We start from the raw sequence: 25,282 nt of genomic DNA, 5'->3' as shown, positions 1-25,282 counted from the left end.
AAGACAAACATAAATCTTTGCTCTTTTCATTTTCCCCAGTTTTCCTATCTTGAAGTTCTATACTGTGTGTTTGTCTTGGCAAAGGCTTGTGTCTACGTGTGTACTGCTCCTGCTGAGCTGTCCAGCTGAAAGTCAGAGAGGGCAAGAAAGCAGCGGCTTGGATGCTGAGCACAGAACCAGCTCTCTAAACACTTTAAGGACCATATATTCACTCTCTGAGTGACTATCAGATTCCCTTCACCTCCCTCTTTTGTGGATCTACTAGTGTATTGCTTCAGGCAGTTTCTTGGTAGGAGAGATTAGAGGCAGGCCAGTGTCATCAATCCCCATCACTGAGGTCTGCGCATATCAGCGGCTTGGTGAATGACTGTGTCTTGTCAGGTGTGAGTTGTGGCAATAGAATTTTATTAATTGAATGTGAGTTGAATGATTTTGTACTTACAGTTCTGACAGCAGGTGCAGTCGGTGGAAGGCTCTGGGCTGGATCTCACTGATATTATTCATACTCAGATCCCTAGAGAGAGAAAACAGAAGAACATCAGAATCAAAGTATCAATCAATTCATACCTTATCGATGCTCTTTGAAGATACTTCGGACATGTAAATTACAAATGTTTAAAATTTTTCATGTGGCAATCAATCATCAAGAGTAGGGAGTAGAACACAGAGAGAGGTTAGAGGGTTAGGTAGAGAGGTTGGAGAAGAGGGAGATGTAGAAGAGAATTTTCCCCAATGAATCATTGTTGGGCAGCTGTAATTTCCTCCTCGTTCCAATGACTCTTTCTCTTTTCCAGATGTCTCACTCTACCTTCTCTCAGATCTGACCCCTCAATCTCCTTCCATATCTATCTCTTTTCCCTCTCTGTCTTTCCTGTTCTTTATTTTCCTCCGTCAGGTTTCTCAGGAGACCACCTCCTTCCCCCTTTTGTTCATTGCTGTAACATAGACACACTCCATTTCTCTCTGCTTCTCTGACACACTCTCTGACGTGAGAGGGTGTGTTGGGGGGTGAGTGTTGACGCAGCTGCGTTGCGGTCAAAGAGGGAGAGGTGCAGGATGCTCGCATACATGCATGCATGCACACACGCACACACACATACATGCAGCACACATACAAGCCTACTTTTTTAACACTTGGACAATATGAGGACAACTTATGTGTCAGCCTCTGGTAGAAAACATATATAACCTTGTGGCCCCAGTCATGTAAGGTCATCTCTTTGATAAACACAATGAAAGCAAGGAGGAGTGACGTCACCCCTTCTTTGCTTTCACAGCCCTTGGGGTCTTGCATGAGTCTTGAAGAGTGAGGCACATACGTGCGTGTGTCTGTGTGTGTGTGACACTAACCATTGCTCATAAAGCCAGACCACCGGGCTAGCAAGTGTAAACTGTGCTCTCAGAAGCCCTTCGCAGTTGGGAGTTTTGACACACTCGCTGTTTGTTTGTCAAGTCAGCCAAGCTGACAGGGAGCTGGATGGATCTATCCGCAGGCGTGATCTATATTCAGCTTCAGGGGAGATGTGGAAAAAACACTGCACGGCAACGCTCTGGTTCTCAGATTTGGGTATTTGTGTAGCCATATTTAGCAGTTGTGACCAGACAAATCCAGTATACCAACTGTTTGGTACTCTGTCAAGGATAACATTTAATATGAGACTCTAGGTTTCTCCCCTCCCACTGTCACCTGGTGTGGAATGTTCTCATCATGTGATTGAGCTTGCAACGTTTCCCATGTCCTTTCACATTTTGTAGGTCAGATAATTATGTAGCCTTTTTACAACTTCTGCTGACATTGAATCTTTTCTTTATAAAAGACATGTTAGTTTGCCTGCATGGGAATTTCCTGTTACAGACGCCCCCCTACTGGGAGGTCTGACAGTGCCATCCCAGCTAAGAGAGGTTCAAGGTGTTACTCAAGGACACATACGCAGGGTGGGTGCTTTCGATCAATGGCAATGCAGAACAACACAGAACAGAAGTAGGCCATTAATCTTCCAATTTCAGTAATCACATCACCATTACTGAACTTAACTTGTGTTCTATTCTTATTTTTTGATGAGCAAGTTGCTGTATTGTTTGTATCTCTTGTTCTGCTGGCACACCACAACCACAGGAGTGGCATTGTACACATTTATGCAGCCTGCAGAGAGTGATAATGCATATTGAGAGCTGTCGTGGTAATGTGCCATAAATAGTAGCAATGGGCAAATAAAAGAGGAGAAGAAGAAGAAGAAGGCAGCAGCTAGCGTAAACAATGCAGGTATCAAAACATTCAAAAAAGGCTTTTTGATTGCTCTTGGCAGAATAGGAAATTAAATCTACATATTTGTAAGGCATTACCGTACAATGCAGTTAGGAGTGAAAAGTTGAATGCATGCTGTCTTTGTTTACACTAAAACTCCACCGGGCACCTTTAAATGTTATGGCCTTATTATTGACATTATATATACGTATGTCTGTATGTTCCCCTCATCTTATTTAGCCTTCAGTTTACAGTAAAATATCAAAGTTACAAGTGAGTGACACATAACACATGGCTGTGTTAACAAAATAGTAAATATAATGAATCCCAAATTTGAAATGTTCTTTTAAGTGCACCTCATCAGCTCCTTTAATGGATTTAAAATTTAAAACACTCTAACTTTTTTCTTAAGTAATTCTTAAGTAATTATGAGTAAAACGATTCAGTAAATTTAAGCATTATTGCGTCATTTATTACTTTGTCCTTGTGATGACCCCAAACACTGTTGCTGACATGATACCTCAGGTCTCCCTCTCAACAAAAGCACTGAGGTGATGTCATGTAAATTATATGCTTCGTGTTTGTCCCATTTTTGGCACAATCTGCGCAGTTCCAGGCAGTAATTTGGGAATGAATGAATACAATAAGTGTAATGCACTACTGCTTGATTAAAGTCAGAGGTAAATATAAGTGATAACAGAGTTGCCATGGAGATGACGCATCTAGCGGTAACCGCAAACCAATTGACATAATCAAGCCTGGGTGACATCACATATGACACAGAGAGCACAAATAACCTCATGAATAATAAACAAACACACCTTAATCCTAGTCATTGTCTGTGTATTAATATGCTATAGAGAAAAAATATTTATTGGAACATTCAGGAGGGATCATTAAAGCATAGCAACACATACACACACACATGCAGGCACACACATCACCCAGCTTCTGGGGATGCACCCACGGATGGAGACAACTCTCCATTATCTGGTCCTGATTAAAGAAGCCATAAACAAACGTTGTGTGAAGTCCATAACAGCGGCCTCACTCAGACAGAATAAACACGCAGCAATGGAGAGAGAAAATGTTTAAAAATAAAGACACACAGTGGTGAGTCATGGGGAAAGGTTGAATGCAGCTCAGCTCGGCTGTGCTCTCCAACGAGCTCATTGGGAAGTCGGAGAGAGAGAGAGACATTTCTGCTCTGCAGGCCAAGGCCTCCGCTGACAACTTGACGTATCGTTGGAAGGCGTTGCGCTATGGCTTGTTTTTAAAATCAAATAACAGCTGTGGCTTTTTTAAACCATGATAATTATGATTGATGACTACCACATGTGCATTGTGTCGGCTGGCGCTGTGACGTGCAGATATTTTCAGCGCAAATAAACCGCCGCAAAAGAAATGAGAAAGAGAGCGCTCAAAGATTTTGCAGCCTCTGCAGTATATGGGAGTTTCACAATTAGAATTGGGGTTTCTGTGTCCCCGTTTTATGGGCATCTCTTATGTGTGTGTGTGTTATGTGAAAGAGAGGGGGACTTAGTGCAAGTATGTGTGTCAGTATCTGTGTCTGTGTGTGCAGTACAATATTTTTTCCATTTATAGGTGGCTGCGGTGTGTGTGGTAAGATGTCTGTCGCTCATTTTCACACCCCTATTGTTTTCCAGTGAGCCTGCAGATGTGGTGGGTACAGTCCCTGGTCGCGCCTTCACCACATCATACATGGACGCTGTTGGGGCATGGAAACGGATTGCTGTGTGGGTCTGTGTGTGTGTGTGTATATGTGTATGAGGGAGAGACAAAACGAAAGAGACATAATGGAAGCTTATGTGGTTTCTTTTCTTTATTTTTCATGTGAGTATTCAGTAGGGAACCGTCCTGCCCTATCTTGGCCATCGCGGCGTCAAGAAAACAGGCTGATATTGCTTGCCGGACAACACATCTCTCAACTGGCAGAGGCACACGGGCCATCTCTTCCCCTCAGATCTCCGTCTGCTGCTGAATGATGAACTAAAGACTCCTTCAGCAATATTCAGAGCAGAGCATGCAGACAAGGAGACCCATGCTCATCCCTCAACAAACACAGTCACAAATGTGCCTCTTAACTGACTTTTTATCCCCCTCTGCTCTCAATCTGCAGAATGACTGACAAAGCCCCCAGTGATCTCCTTCTGTTTCCCTGGAGAGGAATTAGATTTTCATGTGCATGCATGTTATTTTGTGTTTAAGCACAGTAGCGCGTGCAAAATTGAGGTAAATATTACAGCAATTGGAGGAGGAAAAAAAAAGACATTTTTCCATTCCTATTCCCTGTATCGTTCCATGATTTGCAGATACACAATGTGCTCTGATAGATCATTTAGTCTTTCCGTTCCAAAGTGTGTGAGTGTGTGTATGCATGTGTGCATGTGAATGTAAGAGAGGAAGGCTTGGCATAGGAAGAAAGGTAAAGCACTGGATATTTGACTGCTTTATGCTGTGATTGATAGAGTAGACTATGGCAAGGAGCTTGTCTTAAGGGGGGAACAGAAGCATGAAGAAGCAGAGGTACATTTCCATTCATCAGCCTCAGCCCTTTCTCTCCTTCTCTCTTGTGCCACTCTATCGCTCACACTAACTCTCTCTCCCTCCATCTCTGTTTCAAATTTCAACTGGAGCATGGGGTTACATAGTCCGGTAGTTACAATAATGTGATTTATCATATTTCCCCTTCGCCGTCAACAGAACTACTGAAGTATGTTATCGGCTGTGTGATCAAAGGCACTGTGTGTGTGGGTGTGAATGTGCCCCTAGCTCCGTTGTAGCCAATTTCAAACTGGAAGCCTTTCTGACAAGGGCTGGTGATTTAGCGCAGCAAAACAACTGGCCACATCATATGAAAAACACTCCTGTTTATGTTCAGAGACATACACACACACACACACACACACACACACCCACGCTACATCCACATGCACTCATACGCACTCCAGGCTCCGGGTGGCTTTTGTGGGGTGGATGATGGACCACCCTGGTGAATGAATATACCCTCAGACCAGGACAGATGCGATCAGCAGTCAGGTGTTTGTTTCTAGCATCAATAGTTAAATGTGTCAGTCAGACAAAGCTGGGCAGGAGCAGGCTGAGGAGAGATGACTTGATACATTTCTCTTTGAAGGATATTCATAGTCTCAAAGTAAAAAGAAAATCTTTGTATGGAAAAGTTTCTGGCATGTTGCTCAAGCATAAAATTGCATGCATCACATGCACTAGCTTACATTGTTGCCCTTGTGAAGGATGTTTTTCATGACTCTCTCTCTTACATATACACACACACACAAGAGCCATACCCTGAGGTCTTCCCTCTCACTTCCTCCTCTGCTCTCGATCTCTTTCTTCTTGCCTCCCTGCCAATCCCTTTCTCCCTCACTCAGGTGGAGACTCTTACCAAACAAACAGCCAATAATGGCAGTAAGCTCTGAGCCTTTGAAGGCGGCTTATCTGTGAGGAACATTAGAGTAATAGATCTTTAGTGGAAAGCAACAACCAGAGCCTTGCCCAGAGGGCAGGAGTTCTGCATTAGCAGTGCTTGAACCACACCTTGGCTGTCTTTTACAGTAACTATGACAGTAATGTCTTCAGTCGGATTCAGCCAGTCTGATCCTCTCCGCTTAGTTCTTTGAAACAGTTAAAGCCATGATGAAAGAGGATCTTTTATTCCACACAATGCAACTGGTAGTCAATGCTTGGGCGCCGCCTTAAAGAGGGCCTAAATGGTTGTGTGTATTAGCATGTGTGTGTGTGTGTGTGTGTGTGTGTGTGTATGTGAGAGAGAGAGAGAGAGTGCAGAATGTGTGTGTACAATGTGTGAGGGTGAGGTCTAAGTGTGTTTGCTTTTTTCTATCTGAATAGACTGACTGCTTTGGCATTCAGTTTCTCTCGTGGTCACACATGAGCTTGCACACACACACACACACACACACACACACACACACACACACATATATACACACACACAAAGGGTCAGGAAGGAGGGTACAATGCTGTCCTCCCCTCCTCCTTCCTCTAAAGATGTGTTTTTTTTTCTCCCTCTCTCCCAGACTTCCTGGGAGGGGTACACTGCCCTTTGTGTCCAAAGGCACTCTCTCTTTATCTTTCCCTCTCTTATTCTCTCTTTCTCTCATTCACTGGGCACAAAGAGTGAGGGAGAGGGCGAGGAGAAGTCTTTCACCTGGACAAGGAGGGCCACGGGGAGGACTCTGCCACAAAAGAGCAGAGAAACGGAGAGGGAGGGAGGAAGAGAAAAGACAAGATAACGAGACAGAAAAGGGAGATGCGTCTGTGTTTTTGTATTCCCGTGTTTTGTGCTCTTTTCCGCTTACTGCGGTTTAGGGGAGAATGACAGGCGGATGTCTGGGTGGAGAGAACGGCTGTTTAGTCTGAGGCCATGTCATGGGAAACATATTCATGCCCTCTGGGACTTATTCATACCCTGGTATACCGCACACACACATACACACGTGCACATACACACTTTATGTCCGCTCCTTGTCCTCCCACACACACCCTGTCATGAGACAGAGGGGAGGGGGGTGAAAGGTCAAGCACTTCAGTAATGGAACAGGAAGTGTTGGAACAGTCGGTGCTACACAACATACAACTGCCTCCAACATGTGGACAGGACTGACAGGCAGCTGTTGTGGGTAGGACATAGCTTCGGAAAAGCATTCATAGCCCTGCCCATAGTCCACTAATCTGTTGTTTTGGCATGTATATTTTGTCTGGTTTTCATATATGTTCTTTACATGACATGTGCCAGAGAGCATTTTTCATTGTAAATCAACGCTAACAATTTATGCCACATAAAGGAAATGTTTCATGAGCACAGGACAAACACATGCCACTAAAACCTATTGAAATAATGGAAAAAATGTGTGGTAAATGGGTTACAAATTTCACTACTTTTCCACACATCCTGAAAAGGTATCTCTTACAGAGATTTTTTTTTCCTGCACATTGATTTGAGGCAGATTCACAGCAGTGGACACAGGAGTAAATGAAACCCGATGAGTATTAGTGTCAGGCTCTATTATGACTTCATTTGGTTGAATGGCAGAAACAGGAGGACACTGGATCCAGTTAGAAGACCGCTCAAATCCAATCCTGGCTCGCTCCTCCTTTACTGCTGCACTCACAGATCTATGATCAGCTCATCTGCTCCATATATTTAACAGTACCCATGGATAACATCTAGAACTGAACTTAGATCAGCACTTGATGAAATCTTACCCCATACCAGTGAGGACATGTGGCTGCTGTTGGTTTAAAGAGATTTAGTTTGGCCTCTTGCCATGCATGTAAAAAGTCCAGATTTCCTCTTTTGCTCCCTCTCAGACATGTAATAGAGATGTGAGTAAGTCTGGCTGCAGTTGCAGAGACTCTGCAGTGGCAGAATTCCCTGCAGCCTCCCTTTACGGCAGATGGAAAATACACCTGTGAAGTCCACTTTTAGAAAGAAGTAATACTATTGCCTTATGCCATCATCATGACCTGACTGCTGTTTCTGCATTCAGATCAGTTAACCTAACCCTCTGAAATTAAGAGTCGTGAAACAGATTTTATAATTCTCCATCTACTTCATTCTCTCCACCTTCTGTTTTCTAGATCCCCTCCTCCACTTTCTGGTCATTTTTGTTCTCGTCGTGTGCCCACATGTGCGCACATGTGTGTGACATTTAAGTGTGTCTGCGATTGCTTCTTTGTTCCCTTTAGCTAACTCCCATCCCAGTGGTCCATTCTGTCAACCTAATCCCTGCTAGCATCGCTGTATCAGCACTGCTCTGTGGGATGCTTTGATGCTGCACAGGGGGATTGGATAGGGCATTAACCATCATTAAGTCAGTTTGTACATGTGAGTGAGTGTGTGTGTGTGTGTGTGTGTGTGTGTGTGTGTGTGTGCAGGCAAGCATGATTGTAAATATAGGCCTATGCATGTGCAACGTGTTTCCATGTGTATAAAGTGCACATGGGGGTACTGTGGGTACGTGCGTGCACATGTGTATGTGTGTGTGTACGTTGTTGGAAAGGGCATTAAGTATCATTAGCTCTTACTAGTCATCACCTGCACACTGCCAGCTCCACATGAGCCACTTTAGTCGGCAGACCTGGCCAGCGATCACACAGATAGGCAGACAGAGACAGACAGACCCATGTTGAGGTACGGAGGGAACTTAAAGAGCTATGGCCTACGTAGACTGCTATCAGCACTCATGTTAACATTGTCCTATACTGTATGTGTAGGGCTCATTATTTTCTGTTTTTATTCAACACAAATCTTGGAATTTATTGTGTTTATTTGGAATATTAAAGATGGGTAAAAATCATATTTTAAAAAGTCGATGATTGAAAGTCAGTGGTGAACTGTGGTAAACAGCGTCCTCTTGCAGCAGGAAACCAAACAAGGTTTGGATTTGTGGGAGCATAAAACTGTATTTAAAATAAGTTTAAACCAGTCTGCCAACCAATCTCATAAATGATAGCTCGCACAGGTCATAGGTACACACATGTGCATGTACACGCACAAGGACAATTAGGGACATTTGTCGTGGCCTGGCCCAGGATAGGACAATGCCTTCTCTGTAGTGGAAAAGAGAGGGTTAGTGCACTTGCACAGATTCGTGCACACACTCACACATGCAAACATTCCCATGGATTCTGGGCTAAACAGCAATCTGGGCCATGCAGGCATTCTGAATTCTCTCAGTCAGAAACAGCCCTTCACCCCTCAACCACACATCATGGGGAGCACATTCCAAACCCCCATGTCATACTTGCGTCATGCTGCTATCACACGAAACATACAGATCCAGATATTCAGTCAGTGGGCACAGGTCTGACCCCAACAAATACCAACCACTATTGTGTTTAGTCCACATAGGCTTGTGACATATAGGCTCTGGTGCATATACACTCCACTTTACTTCCCTGATCTCCACCTCCTCCACCCTAGTTCCCTTCAAGATCTTGTGTCGGGATTTCTTTCTGCTTTTTTTCTAAAGGACAGGATGTGGAGCGGTAGAGCACACTATGGCCTCTGTGTCTTCTCTGCCTGCTGCTCCTGAGGGAATTGTCATTGTTTCCATTGTTGTCCTCTACCTGCCTACCTGCCGTCTGTCCCTGAGCGACATTTAAATGCCTCCCAGGTTGCTCTCAGGAAACCACAAACCACTGCACTATCCAACACTAACTGCCTATCCCTTCTCTCCAACACCCTTCTGGCATAAATATCACTTTTGTAGCAGGCGGAAGTGGCTTTTTCTGCTGGTGTTCACTGCAGGGCCTCCAGGGAATCTAGGAGAGAGCTGAAGAATTGACACTTGGAGGCAAACACTTAAAGTTTGCGGGAAGGAAGGAAGGAACAAAGGAGGGAAGGATGGGTGGACAGAAAGAAGGAAAGAATGGAGAAAAGTTGTGCAGTAAATGCTTCTTTATGAAACTTTTTAAGATGAACAGATTAACTATGATGGCATATGTCACTGTTTGCTTCCTCTGTATAATCAGAGGTGCGCTACTCTCTTCCCCAACTCTGATCATAGCTGACAGTTAGTTGGCTTGTAGCCAGAGCACCTCCCCCAACCACCGTATGCACACATACACACCTTGAAAACATTTACACCATTTGGCTTGGCAGTGTTTCCCCTAGGTTGACTGCTTTGAGGCGGCGGAGAGGGGGGGCGGTGCACTGAGCAAAACTCAGAAGAGAGTCAGCAGCCAGACATTTCTCCATTCTCTGTTTAAGAGCAGCTGAGATTGACACTAAAATGAGAATAACTGGTCCACCTTAAAGGTCAGTCACCTTAAGTGAGCCTGGTCAGGTTAGGCTAACCCATTGTCGCTAACTTCAGGGCTAACCCCCTAACTTTTCCAGCAGTTAGGGAAACAACAGACGAGACTTTTCTTGGTCTTGAGAAGCTGCAGCATTTATTAAATGATACACTGTAGCCTACACTGTACATTTACTGCCATATTGACAACTTACTGCTAACCTTTTCCTCTACTCTACTCATTCACCATCACTTTTCTGCTGCTCGCTCAAGAACACAATCACTACGCGCACATATTATGCACTTCCTTACTCCTTAAAGGAGCTATGCTACACATATAACAGTGCCTTTCAAGTAGATGTCCTTTGAAGAATGAGGAGAGGGAGGATGACTTGAAACAATTCCACAATAACATAGGGTGTTATTGTGCTCGCACAGTGTGCGAGTGAAAATCTTTAGTAGCCCATTGATATTAATGATAGTGTGAAATTTTAGCAGCGGCACTGATAATTTTGCAGTGGTGCACTGCTGCAGAATGAATGTAGGGGAAACACTGCTTGGGTACACACCCTCCACTTTTCTCACTCTGCTGCCCTGAGCTATATACATTCATTTTGATTTTTCATTGCACATCATACATTTACACTTAGTGCCGTATGACTAGCTTCAACACCTGCTCCGAAGACACACACACACACACACTCAAGCACTTAATGTATGGATTCTTGTTCTAACTGAAGAAGGCCAGAGGAAACAGGTGAAGAAAGGAGAATAGGTGGGGGAGGAAGGATTGACAGAGAGCGAGCGAGGGAGGGAGAGGAGTGTAGATGGGGTGGGGGGCTACCATAGACGTCTGGAGCCAGGACACTGATGCTGGAGCTGATAGCCGCTGTATAGACCCTCCACTGACAATACATGTGTGTGTGTGTGTGTGTGTGTGTGTGTGTGTGTGTGTGTGTGTGTGTGTGTATACTCTGCTATTCTTTTATTTTTGTTCATTTTTGCCCCCTCCAATCCTCCTCCTCCATCCCCTACAATCTCTCTCTCTCTGTCTCAGACATGATGTTTACAGTGTGACCCCGGTCGCTCATGATAGGAATCATTCCATCAACATAATGGCTAAATGACACGCACACAACTGTTACAGCCACCACACAGCGGCAGGATGTTGTCTCCTGCATGTGTACGTAAAGTATGTGTGTGCATTTGTTTGTGTGTGTGTGTATGTTTGCCTGCCTAACTTAAACTGGCTCTTCAAAATCTTCTAATATATGTATTTCTCTGTCACCAATTTCTAATTCTCACCTTTCTCCTTGTCAGTTTTCACCCCTTCTCTTCATCTTCCCTCCCTCCATATTCCTTATACTCTTGCTTCACCTCCACTGGCTAGAAAAAAAAATAATTCCCTCAGCAGTCTGGGTGGTCTTCACACACACACAGACATGCGCACACTCACACACTCCTTGGTTTTCCTCTGTCTGGTAATGCGCTAGCTGTGGTTTCCTGGCCTCGGCCAAAACACCGTTAGAAGTTCACCGCACTCACCGCTACCACAAAGCATCACCTAATCGCTGCTCAACTGCAGTCACAGACCAGCCCCAGACTCACATACAAATGCTCTCACACACTTTTCCTCTTACACAAACACATGCACACACTGAAAACTGCTGAAGGATGTGTGAGATGTGTAAACATAAGCACCTGACAACTTTAGAAACTGACAGTCTGTGGATATTATCACACCTGCAAACATTCCAGCTAGATCATGAACATATTAATTATTTTCAACATGATTAAACATTTGCTTTAGATAGGCAAGAGTCCATCAAGAGGACAGTTGACTAATTCATTTGCTCCCAGCAAACATTTGTGACAGACAAACTACTTACTGTGTCACTATGAAGCCATCCCTTATGACAAGTTGCCTTGCTTGCAGCTACGCATAAAACAGCACAGATCCCCAGTGTACGTACTGTACACAGTGTTCTCAAACTCAACACACATTAACACACATGCACACACCCACACAGACACACACCCCTGGGCACTGTCTTTCCTCTAATCTGATATCAAAGAGAAGGTCTTTCAAAGCGTCTCACATGACAGCTCATTTCATGCGTAGCCCACGGAAACGATTATTGTCATAAATCTCTGCCCACTCTGCTCTGAGTTGCTCCGAGCACCTTTGCCTCCGAATAGTTAAATTCCTCTGCAGAGCCGACCTGCATTCACATCAGTGTTATGATACAATTGCTTTTGCTGATTACCATTGTGTATGTACCTGTATGCAGTGGGGTCGCCCAAATGTGCAAATAAACACTAGTAAAATAGAGTGAATCATGCATAGCCTGGATTGCCCTCTCGGCCACTAAAGCACGTACAATTGCGCTCACTTTGAAGAGCTCTCCGATGACACGGGTGAATGATGTCATGTAGTTTCACAGCATTGCATGGATGTGGTTTGTAATGTGGACTGTTCCCAACCAAATCCCTGTGACCTCCGAGCCTACAGTATGTGCTGGGAGGCTAATCCAGCCTCCACAGCACAGTGGGGCGTGCTGGACAGTTCTGCAGATCTTTGTGGGGATTGGACTGGCTCTCCGCTATTGTAACCTTTTATACTCCAGGACGAAATGAGAAACTGAAGCCTGCTGTGCTGTGTTCTGGCTTGATGAGCCACATCTACTCTGTGTGTGTGTGTGTGTGTGTGTGTGTGTGTGTGTGTATGCATGCATGCGGGCAGGGAGGTTGAGGGGAGGTTGTTGATGTTATTTGTGTTTGATGATTTTTATGAGCGAGGCTAAAGAGAAATCTGTGATTCTTGTGTGTGGTATCTTAATTTGTTGCGGCATCTCTCATGCTGTCCAACATTCCCTTCTTCTGCCTGCGTTCCCTCTGCAGTAAGTATGTGGGTTTGTGTGACTGTGTGTGTGGGCGTGTGCGGTTGGTCGCTGAGTTTATTTATCTTATTCTAAATCAGCCCTCAAACTCACTAATTGGTCCAGTTCCACTGTTAGGTAACGAGGGGAAATGAACAATTACTCTTGTGTTTGTAGTGAATGATGTGTGTTTGTGTGCATATCTGTGTGTGTGTGTGTGTGTGTGTGTGTGTGTGTGTGTGTGTGTGTGTGTGTGTGTGTGTGTGTGTGTGTGTGTGTGTGTGTGTGTGTGTACCAGGTATTCCTTATGTTGTGGGGACGTAAATCTGTTTACTCAGTCATGTTGTGGGGACTCAACTCCCTTATGGGAACAAAAAGCAAGTCCCCTTAACGTAAATCGTTAATTTTAGGGTGAAGACTTGGTTTAAAGTTAAGGTAAGTAGGTTTATGTTAAGATTAGGGTTAGGGTTAGGCAAGTAGTTGTTATGGTTAAGTTTAAGATAAGTCTCCAGGAAATGAATGTAAGTCAATGTAATGTTCTCTGAAGTGATGGAAACATGACTGTTTGTGTGTGTGTTTGTTTGTGTGTGTGCGTGTGTGTGGCTGTAGAGGAGCAGTTATAAGCAATGCAGATTTCCACAGAGGGAGTCTCAGGTCATCACTGTTTTTATTTTAGAGGAGGACTGAGAGGCTCAACACTCCCTCTCAGATTCATCACTGCTTGTGTGTATGTGTGTGTGCTGTTCCCCATTGTTGGGCCAACCGCCTGATGTTCTCATAGATAGAGTGATTCCTGGACGGAGTTAGGGACCATATTTCACCGTCATAAACTCTACAGCCTGCTAACTAGCCTGCTAACTGCGTGCTAACATCTGAGCTGCACCTGTGGCTGCGTGAAGCTTGCAGGGTGCTAACATCTTAGCAGCACCTGTGGCTGTGTGAAGCCTGCAGGGAGTTAACAACTCAGCAGCTCCTGTGGCTGTGTGAAGACTGCAGAGTACCTTCATCTGAGCAGCACTATACCTCCTAAGAAAGGGCAATCGCCTGAGGAAGATAGTCTTGTAACCACGAGTCAACTATCAAATTTGTTAGAGCAGCAGAAGGACTTCTACAAGGAGCTTCTACTCCAGCAGCAAGATAACTTCAAGTCTTTCATCCAACTTATAGTTGATGGGACTAACAAAAGACTTGAAGGAGTCATAAAAGATATCCAGGAGGTGAAAACAAACATGCAATTCACACAGAGCTTTGTTGATGATCTAAAAAAAAAGTGGAAAAGGAAACTGAAAAGAAACTACGGGCTATGGAAGCTGAGATCTGCACGTTGCGGGAGGAAATCGATGGGATTATGTCTAAATTTGACTACATGGAAAATCAGTCGAAAAGGAACAACTTACTTGTGGACTGCATCACTGATGAGCTGGGAGCGAGCTGAGAAACTTCTGAAAATAAGATCAAAACCATGCTGGAAAAAAACCTAGGCCTGAGAAGTGAGTGCATGGAGATTGAGCGTGCAAACAGAGTTGGCCAATTCCATCAACATGGCAGACCCAGACCAATTGTTTTTAAATTTCTTCATTTTAAAGACAGACAGTCCATCCTCTCTGTAGTGAGAAGGCTAAAAGAAACTAATATCTTTGTCAATGAAGACTTTTCTGACATAGTGAAAAAAAGGAGGAGAGACATACTTCATAAGCTCCGAGAAGCCAGAGAAAAAGGAGGCAAAGCCAGCCTGAGGTATGACAAACTTGTTATTCAGCCCAGGCATCAGACCCAGGCTAAATGAGCAGACCTGTTTTGCTTTTAACTCGAGTGGATAGTGTTTTTAATATGACTGTATGAATAATGTCTCTGGGTTTACCTAAGAAAGGCTTAAGGATTGCACACCTTAACATCTGTAGTCTAAAGCTTAAAGATCTCTTGATACTACTAAACAATGATAATATAGATAAATGTAATTGCTATTTCAGAAACACATTTAGATATCTAATGACTCTGAATTAGCCATATCTGCTTATAGTATTTTCAGACATGACAGAAATAAGTATGGGGGAGGTGTTGCCATATATTTACAAAACCATATCCTAGTTAGGGTCAAAAAAGATGTGGTGAAACTAGTTATAGAAACCCTTTGGCTTCAAATTCACCTACCTCACATCAAACCAGTACTTATTGGTTGTTGCAACAGACCCCCTGGCTCTAATGATATATGAACTACAGATGCAGACAGAGAGATGTACTTTCTGGGGGTCCTAGACATTGACTTGCTTTCTTTGTTCTGTGCTCTGAAAGGGAGATTACTAGTTGTAATGAATGTATGTAATTTTACTCAGATGATGAACATGCCTATCAGGGTGAGCTCTAAAATATCTGGAGTCTTATCAGCCACATGCATTGACCACATTTACACTAATGCCAGTGAACTCTGCTCTAAGGCCATATCTATCCCTGTTGGTTTTAGTGACCACAATATAGTGGCTATAGCAAGAAAAACTAAAGGACCAAAGGCTGGATCAAGGATTGTGCTGCAAAGATCTTATAAATCCTTTTGCAAAGAAAAATTGATCAATGATATAAAAAAATCTACAGTGGGACAGGGTATGCACAGTGAAAGACATATATTGCACTATGTATGTTCTTGGAGATGTTACACACTGTTGCTCCAACAAAAAAATTCACTGTGAGAAGTGCTTTGGCCCCGTGGCTCGGTGAGGAATTGAAAACATGCATGGCTGACCGGGATGAACTGAAACGTGCTGCAATAAAACTGGGAGACTATTCGATGGAAGAAATACCATCAACTCAGGAACGAGATCAAAAAAAAACAGACTGAAAAAAATATCTCCATCAAAACAAGATTCATGAACTAAAGCATGATGGGAAGAAATTATGAAATACTTTTAACATCATTTTAGGTAGGTCAAAAGCAAATAACCCATCCTTCATAGAGTCAGATGGTGCATTCATTACAAAACCCCTTGAAATGGCTAATTATTTTAACGACTTCTTTATTGAAAAGGTTGACAGTCATAATATGAATAACTCAAATGCTGAACTGTCTGTAGAACTAACTGAAGAATTTATCATGAAAAACAAAGATTGTAGGTTTAACTTGAAACCAATACAACTAGAGGAGGTTAAAAAAAACCTTATCTCAGTAAAAAATCGATAAGCAGTCTGGACTGGATAACCTTGATGGTAAATTAATAAGAATTATAGCTGATTACATTGCTGAACCAGTATGTCACATTTTTAACCTTAACCTGAAGGAAAATATTTTCCCTCAAGCATGGAAAGTTGCCAAAATCATTCCAATATCTAAGAACAGCAGGATTGCCTTCAGTGGGGTGAACAGCAGACTTATTAGTATTCTTCCTGCTTTTAGTAAACTTACAGAGAGACTAGTCTTCTCTCAAATTTTAAACTATTTCTCTGTCAGTGGCCTTGATCCTGAGTTTCAGCATGCCTATAAAGATGGCCACTCAACCTTTACTGCCTTAACACAGATGACGGATGACTGGCTGAGTCAAATAGATGATAAAAAAAATTGTTGGAGCTGTCTTGCTTGACTTTAGTGCTGCTTTTGATGTAATTGACTATGAACTAATGCTAAAAAAACATTTGGCATTTGGTTTCAGTGAAAAGGCTGTCAGCTGGATGAAAGGTTACTTGACTAACAGTCACAGTGTGTACTTTAATGGGAGTTTTTCAGCTACAAGAAAGCTTGAGTTTGGGGTTCCCCAGGGTAGCTGCTTTGGTCCTCTCCTCTTCTCAATTTTTACCAATGACCTACCCCTTGTGTTAAATAAGTCATCTATAACGGTCTAAATGATGTTCTGCAAAATGAACTTGAATGTGTGTCAAATTGGGTAGAAAAAAACAAGCTTGTGCTAAATGTATCTAAAACAAAGTGTGTTATCTTTGATTTGAATCATGCATTGAGGAGTGAGTTGCTTCTCTCCCTCTCAGTGAAAGGTATAGCTTTGGAGCAGGTCCCTGAAGTAAAGCTTTTAGGTGTCGCCCTGGATGAGCAGCTTACCTGGTCTTGTCATATTGATAGGATTGTAGCCAAAATGGGTAGAGCAGTGTCTGTCATCAGGGGTGTGCCTATTTTCTGACTGATCACTCAGCCAGACAGATTATACAATCACTGGTTTTGTCTCATCTTGACTACTGTTCAGTAGTTTGGTCAAGTGCAACTAAAAAAGATTTGCACAAGCTTCAACTTGTGCAGAACAAAGCTGCACATCTATCTCTTCACTGTTCATCCAGGGTGAGTGTAGAGGGCATGCATGAAGCTCTCTCCTAGCTAAAAGTTGAGGACAGATTTTTAAGCAATCCCCTAGTTTTCTTTTGTTATATTTGTACTATGGCCAAGCCTAAAAGCTCACATTTAAAGATTTCATCTATCAATGACAGCCACAGTCATGTAGTAGTTCCTGCACCTAGAACTTGTGCAATGCAGAGAACAGTTTTGCACAGAGCTACAATTCATTGAAATATGCTACCATTTTCCCTAAAAAAATCAACTAGCAAAGCGTCAACTGTATTCTGGTATATGACTCTGGGTATTATTGTTGTCTTGTTGTGGACCTTCCCAGAGATCTTGTTTTGTTTGGTTTAGTTGGTTCTGTTTTATTTGTTTTCTATTTGTTTAGTGCTTTCCTCTCTGGGAGTTTTGTTTAATTCTATTTTTTCTTTATTTTGTTTTTTCTGTTTAATGTTAGAGTTATTATCATTATCATTATTGTTGGTATATTTTTCTTCTGAGTATGGCTGGGCAATATATTGTTTGAATATATCTCTCGTAATATCGTGATTTGGCACGGATGCTGTCTTCTCTGGTTTTAAAGGCTGCATACAGTGGACTGATGTAATTTTCTGAACTTACCAGACTGTCCAATTGTTCTATTTTTTGCCATCTATTATTTAATAATTTTTTATTATATGCCTTACCCATCTGGTCATTGTATCCATATTACTAATGATTGTTTATCTAAAATCTCATTGTGTAAATATTTTTTGAAAGCACCAATAGTCATCCCTACAATATTGTTGAAATATCGATATTGAGATATTTGGTCAAAATATTGTGATATTTGATTGTGTCCATATCACTCAGCCCTACCTTTGAAGCTGAGAGGGTTCTGTGTGTTTAAGCGGTGATCTGGGGGTGCTGGGTGGGTGTGAGGGAATCTAGGTTTTGGGTATTGTTGTTAAGTGTTCATGTATGTTTTATGTTGATTTTTATGTATACACCCCAGGAGGAATAGTTGCTACCCTTACAGAAATGGGGATAGTAATAGTAATGGGGATCCACTTGAACAAATAAACAAATACATGTGTTTTAACTTTCAAATGAACACAGTGAAATCTGGCTGTCGCAGGCTCCCATGACAGCCCAAAAGTTGGGCATTATTCAAATAGAGTTGTCTTTTATGTGTCTCCTTTAGAGTCGTTTGCTACATAAACTGTTGATCTTTCCTCATTCCCTTGAAATCTGTCCCTCCCCTGTTATAATACTTGTAGATCCTCTGGTGAGCAACTGCTCTATCACACCCTGTTTCCTGGATTTGACTTCTATCACTTCAATATCAGTTATCACAGAGTGTCTCTAATCTGTCCTCAGAGGCTTACGCAGCAAAGCAATTTGAAATATCTGGCTGTAAGCATAGATTACGGTCTATGGCTGTTAGCCACAGCAGGGTGGTGTAAGAAAGTGCTCAGATCTCCTGTCTTTTGCATAATATAGGTCTAAAGCTACTCTCATTCCTGGTGGTAAAAACTTTTGATGAATATTGTGAATAATCGTGTTTTTAGTGGTATTTACACTATATGCCATGTGCTCTAGCCGACCTTTCAAACACATGCTCACAAATCATAATTTAAAATTATGTTGACTTGTCTTCAGCCTTTGCAAAATTAAGTCATTCAAAGAGGTCATTTTGTCAGGTTTTCAAACAAAAGAAAATAGAAAATGACACTAGTTATTTCCAGGTTACATACTAACGATTTCTATCCATTTAACCCTTGAGTTTCGGTGTCACAGAACAGTGTGATGCGGAGTGGTGGCAGAAAACTGATTAAACCTCAAACATATTTAGCCATCTGTGTTCAAACACTTCCTCATTCACAAAAACAAATGTTTGTGTCATGTGCTTCCAGCTTTCATGCACACACACACACACACACACATATATATATACACACAAAAAAATACACTTACATACATATACACAAAGCACACACATGTGCACACACACTCTCACGCTGGATCTCCAGTTGGCGCTCGGAAACCTGACACTGAAAGAAAAGGTCCAGTAATTTTGCCTTAGTGGTCAAAACACACACACGCACACACACTCTATCTCTCTCTCTCACACACACACACACACATACACACACGTTCCCACTTGGCCCTGTCCGTTTCTATCTACATGCGGGTTATGCTGCTGTTTCCTGGTTGCACATCCAACCGACTGTTGCTTAATGCTCTATTTTTTAAAAAAATGTTGAAATCTCAGCTACAATTCAGCAGGTTTTTCATCCACAAGAATAACAATTAGGATTTACAATGAAAATGGCACTTAACCATGGTGCAGGGGAGAGGAAGTGAAGAAGTTTGGGGATCAAGGAGAAGGGTTTGGGATGAGATACAAGGTGGAAAGACAGGAAAAGGATGAGTGAGGTCAAGGAAGCAGTAAGAGGCCTGGAGGTGGAGAGGTTAAAGTGAAAGTAGGAGAAGATAACACACCCAAGAACTTTATGTTTTAACTGTAACACGTTTTACTCACAGGTAAGTGGTGAGAGGGCTGATGTTGGCTGGCACAGACGATAGTCCCAACTCCGAGCAGTCCACCATGACAAAGATCCCATCTTCCTCACACTGGCACGGAGACGGGCACAGCAGTGCCGCCGGTCCCTGCCTGTCCTGGATCCTTCCGTACCCCCACACTCCGGGGGCGGACCCCCAAACTCCTCCAGCCATGCAGAGAATCAGAAGTACAGGCAACATGTCTGACTGTCCACCTGTCTGCATCTACACCTGTATGGATTCCTGTCTCGTCACACTCTCTTCTGTCCTTTCTGATGTTTGAAGTGTCAGCTGTGACAAAGTGAGGAAGTCCCAGAGCTTCTTCTCTTTTATAAATTCTCCTCTGTCTCAGTTCAAAAGCCCTTTACTGCCTTTTTCTTCAGTGCAGGTTGTCCACACTTGTCACAAGTTCTACCTCTTCATCCCTTTTTATCTGCTTTTAACTGTCTGTCTTTCCCCTCTCTGTCTCTCAGTCACCACTTCATTCCCAGGGGTTAACTTTGTTGTTACTTCTTTCCCCTCTTTCTTGTCTTCCCTCTCACTCTGCCCTCTACTTTCTCATCGTCTTTCTCCCCCAAACACAGTCACTCTTTCTCCCTCTCTCTCTCTCTCTCTCCTTGTATATATCTCTTGCTCTCTCTGTCTCTCTCTCCTTACCTATTGTAGAAGGAGCGCATGAGTTGTGAATGAGCTACCCTCATTGGCCCACAATTTAGGGATGGGCTGGAGCATCTCCGGAAAGTGGGAGGGGCCCGCGATTCTCAAACTCTTCCCTCTCTTTCTCCCTCTCTCTTCCTTTCCCCCTGTTTTATTTTGCTTAGAAGCTCAATGTGAAGAGAAAGAGTGGGTGTTTAGTTTGAGAAAGGGAAAGGGGGGGTAGGGGGCAATACAGTACTGTGGTGTGGGACAAGATTTCTCCGTGTGGGATCTTATGAATGGAACTGAGAGAAAATGAGAGACAGTGTTTACAGCTGAAAGAGAAAGAAGGGGAAAAAAAAGCTCTAGAGGGTAAGAATGAAGGCAGTAGAGTGTGTTTGGCTGTGTGAGAGAAATGCAGAGGGTCAGAGTGTGTGACTGGGAGTGACTGTTTGGAGGAAATTGGAATTCTGACACTTCAGCACCCCTTAGTCCCCAGAAAGAGCAGAATCCAGTGTCTCGTAAGTCACACCTTCTCAGGTTTCTGCTGCTGGAATGTCGTGATCGTACACTCACAGAAAGCACCGCAAGCATGCATGCACACACGCACTTGGACACCCATAGAAAATAACAGATTATGGGTGACCAGCGCAAAGGAGCTTGCGTATCCATTTCACATACACGCACTCCAGTCCATAGAGAGAAGAGTGTGGATTTGTGAAGTGTCAGTTGCCTCGGGCAAAAGCCTATCTGTGCTCACTCGCAGTTTTTCCACAGAGTCTTGAACATAATCTCATCTGAACCCCCTATCTTTTATTAGAACACATCATTCTAGTTTGTGTAAACTTAGTTTTGAAAAAGAAAACTGCTTTTCTGCTGAGGAAAAATGAGTGAGTATACAGCAGCTGTTAAACTCCAACAGAATACATACTGTACACCTGCACAGGATGTTGCATAACCGCCTAATGATGCATTCTATAATTATGACAAATCAAAGAGAGAAAAACCGGCATGCAATTTAAAAGCTGTGGCGTCTCTATTCTGTCCTTTTGTTAAATTTCAGGCGTATCTCCCAGCCGCAAGAACAAACCAGTAATAAGCCGCAGTAAGGAGGGGAGATAGAGAACTATTCCAATAGAAGAAAATATACAAAAAACAGCGCACCAACTAATGCTGACAATAGATTTGAGGAATTTGCGGCAATCCTAGATTGGGTTAGCATTAAATCACATCTCATAACTCTATTTTCGGTTAATTCACACCTAATGATTCCAGTTTTGGTGATTTTCATGTTGTACTAGAGGGATTACATGGTCAACCATGAGTTGATAAAATATGCCAACCATTTGGGCTCTTAAAATCTTTTCAAACCACACTAAATTAATTCAAAAATGCATGGAAGTCAATGTGGAAACAACGCTGTTTTCTTAGTTCCTGGAAAGCTGAGGCTTGAGGAACTGAGGCTTTCATTCAGCAGTGACAGTATGTTACATGCACACACATGCACAGCCAAGTAAAACATCATTCATGTGCAAGCTTTGCATAGAAACTGAACCTAGAATAAGTTCACAACATGCTATTTGAAAGATAGAGCTACACAGTTAAATGGCCTTGCACCCATTTCGAGTTTGTCTACCCCTCCGACCCGTCTCTCTGTCTCTCTCCTTTTCTGTCTTTCTTTCTCCACCATTCTCTGTAGGCTGAATAGTTTCTCATTAATTAATTAACATTCCTATGCCACTGTGTTTTCTGAGGGGCCTTTGTTATGGCCCTACAAAAACTCTTTCAGAGTTGTTCTTCACATAGTCTCTCTCTCTCTCTCTCATGCTCTCTCTCTCTCTCTGTTCTAGCTTTTCTTCGTCTTTGTAGTGGAATGTCTGTTGTTGCTCCCTTTGTCTATTGACAGTTTAAAAATGCTGAGTGAAGAGTTATCAAGTGATGTTTTATGGTATTTTTTTTTACTCGGAACGGGCAATTATCTCAATGCACATTCTGTAGGCAGATTTACACATAATTCACAGGAGCGCCTTGCGTGATCTTATAGTACACCCACGTACAGCACACACACTCTTTCCCATGGGCACACACGCACATACACAAAAACATGCACATGCTCTTCATACACCTGCAAACTCTTCCACTCCCCGGGCTCTTCGCCTCACCCCCTTCTTGCGCGCTGAACTCTGTCATCTTTTTAAATGCTCTTTAATTGTCTGGCCTCGGGGGAGCCCTAAAACACACATACTGTAAAAACATGCATGTCTGGTCTGCTGCCCGTCTCTCTGTCTGTCTCTCGCTCTCTCTTTTTGGTCTATTTCTCTTCTCTTCAATCACAGATTTGTACTGTACACAACCACGCATGGAGCTCTTTTACCATTACAGAAGTAAGCTGCGTATTTGTTCACATTGCACCTGTTTTGACACGGTTGTGATTGATGTGTGAAAGGTCAAATGTGAGTCAGTGTGATTCATTCCTCTGCTATGAAGGAGTGTGCAGATCCTCATATCTGTTGAACACTGTAGCAGCTGATTTCACTCTCAAACAGAGAGGGGAAATGCTTCTTTAAGGATGTTTGACCTACACTGTGATGTATGTGAAGATAAATCATTCAGCATACAGCAGGATAACGTTCTCTATAGCTTTATCTGATGTATATGACTAGACAGATCACGTGCAATGTCACTTAGTTGTCAACAGAGAGTGGCAGCTTAGAAATACTTGCTTTTCAACTTACCAAAATGCTAATGCCAGTAGTGTTAAGGGCAACAAACAACAGCAGTGTCTTGACAACTCATCAGGATATGCCACTGTCCTATTTCCCAGCATGAAAACTCTTTCACAAAAGCACCATTTTTATTTCATTCCAGATTGGCACATCTCAGCTACTGTATCTTGGCTATTACCTATGTCTGTATGATGCATTTGGTGTGTGATAAATCTACTGCTTGGACTGATGGCGGCCCTTGTGTATATGTCAGTATTAGATTAATGAGCTCTGTGTGTTAATAATGTGCAAATCACAAATTTTTTAGATACCGATTCGGCTCTGGGTTGAACGAATGCCTCAAACAAACACACAGTTGTTAGCATGTGGACAGACATTTGTACATGCATTTGAAAAAGTATGCGTGCACTCTTATTCCCTTTCTCTCTCTTTTCTCTCTTTCACTCGCTCACACTCACACACACGCTATCAAACAGTCTACATCAGATCAAAGCCAGCGCTCCCTCCCTTCTCCTCCCCCATCCTCCCTCTCTCTCTCCGCCATGCTCTCTGGGCTGTAAACACTATCCAAGCAACGGCAGCCTTGAAGACACAAAGACAAGTAGCTACCTGACACCTGACACTAACTTGAGAGCACTCACTGTGGTCTACCTGGGAATAAAACACACGCATACACACACACATACACACACACACAAGGCTACCTGAGCTCCTTGCAGCAAGAAGAGTCCATTCAGGGAGAGAACAGAGAGAGTAGCCGTGCAATCAGCCCCCCACTCCCCCAACACACACACACTCCATCCCACCTCACCCTCCTCACCCAACTCCTCTGCCCCACCCACTCTCTCCATTCGCCAGAAAACCTCCTCCCCATCTCCTGCACATCCAAACTAAATTTCAGACCAAAAGTCAACGGGAGTGTGTGTGTGTGTGTGTGTGTGTGTGTGTGTGTGTGTGTTGCGTGCACCTGTGTGCACATGTCTATAGACACATTTGCCTGTGTCTGTATTTGTGCATGCCTGGGCCGTACAGAGGCAATTGAAGGCTAACTCAGGTATACTCAGCGGAAGCAAGTGAGACGCCGTGGGTCGCTGGTGGCGGCAACCTAGGTGTGTTCACTGGCTTTTCATGTGAAACCACCTGAAAGCCAACAAAAGGTCCCTCTCCTTCCCTCCCTCCAGACCCCCCCCCCCCCGTCCCCCCCCCCGTCCCTCTCTTCCTCTTTGCATCTCACAGTACAAAGGAAAGGAATGAATGAAAGAAAGAGGGATGGAGGAAGGGGGATGAGGTAAGGGGTTGAGGATGCAAGGGTGGGGCAGTGGGGGGAGGGGGTGCTAGCGAGCACGCAAAACACTGGAGGGGTGGAAGTATTTTCCTGTGTGTTTGTGTGGGACGATTGTAGGCCTCTAGGGATGTGGTTAGCCATGGAGTTCAGCACAGCACTCCATCACAGGTTGGGGTGTTGAGCTCTTCACCTCAGCTGGAGGGCTGGTGGTTTGTGTCATCATTCTGTTATGTAAAACTTAAGAACTTTTATTGACGAAGCGTTTCTTTTTAATGCCTTACTTCAAATGAATGAGTCAGATGTAAAAACTCTAATTTAGTTATAAGCACAAAGTTCAGCAGCATTGTGTCTTTTATAATAATCCAGATAAACTACATCACAGTTCACAGTTATAGATACTTTATTCCAGCAGTGGGAATTATATGTTTATTTATTTATTTCATTTATTTGTAGGGGAACTTGTAAAATATTAGATATAAATGTTACCATTTGATGTATTGTTTCATCTGCAGCCAACAGCACTAAACATACTGGATCATATGCATAAAAAAAAATTACACTCAACAATACGTCACACAAACCATACTGGCAAAAAGTGTATGTTAGATAAATTAAAAGCAAGGATATTTGTACACAAAGCAAAAACAGTCACAACAGCAGACTTTTCAATTTGACTTAAAAGCCACTGACAGAACTGTGAGTCTTTCTGTTGTCTGGTTTCACTGAGTTGTAGCTTTCATAGAGAATGCTGACTACACAAATGCTGTGTGACAAAAGAGTACGGTACAATCTCTTATGGACGACATTCTTGAGAATTTTACACTGTATACAAAAGTGAACAATGTCAGATGGAGGGACAAAGCCATTTAAAATGTCATACACAGGACACATGTTC

At 43.0% G+C, this 25,282-nt stretch overlaps 1 protein-coding gene across 1 annotated transcript in view; it reads right to left on the bottom strand.

Moving 5' to 3' along the window:
* LOC121895711 (leucine-rich repeat-containing G-protein coupled receptor 6) overlaps nucleotides 1-19,914 on the bottom strand; it is a 41,447-nt gene extending 21,533 nt beyond the window's left edge. Inside the window, exons 1-2 of the mRNA XM_042409133.1 lie at nucleotides 19,721-19,914; nucleotides 443-514 (exon numbers count right to left, since the gene is read on the bottom strand). Coding sequence (XP_042265067.1) covers nucleotides 443-514; nucleotides 19,721-19,914 — 266 coding nt within the window. The remainder of the gene's footprint in view (nucleotides 1-442; nucleotides 515-19,720) is intronic.
* Between the last annotated feature and the right edge of the window lie 5,368 nt (nucleotides 19,915-25,282).

Source organism: Thunnus maccoyii, chromosome 4, assembly GCF_910596095.1.
Source record: "Thunnus maccoyii chromosome 4, fThuMac1.1, whole genome shotgun sequence".
NCBI classification, from domain to species: Eukaryota; Metazoa; Chordata; class Actinopteri; order Scombriformes; family Scombridae; genus Thunnus; species Thunnus maccoyii.
The sequence above is the reverse complement of the archived record's forward strand: the minus strand, read 5'-3'. Positions and strand labels throughout refer to the sequence as shown.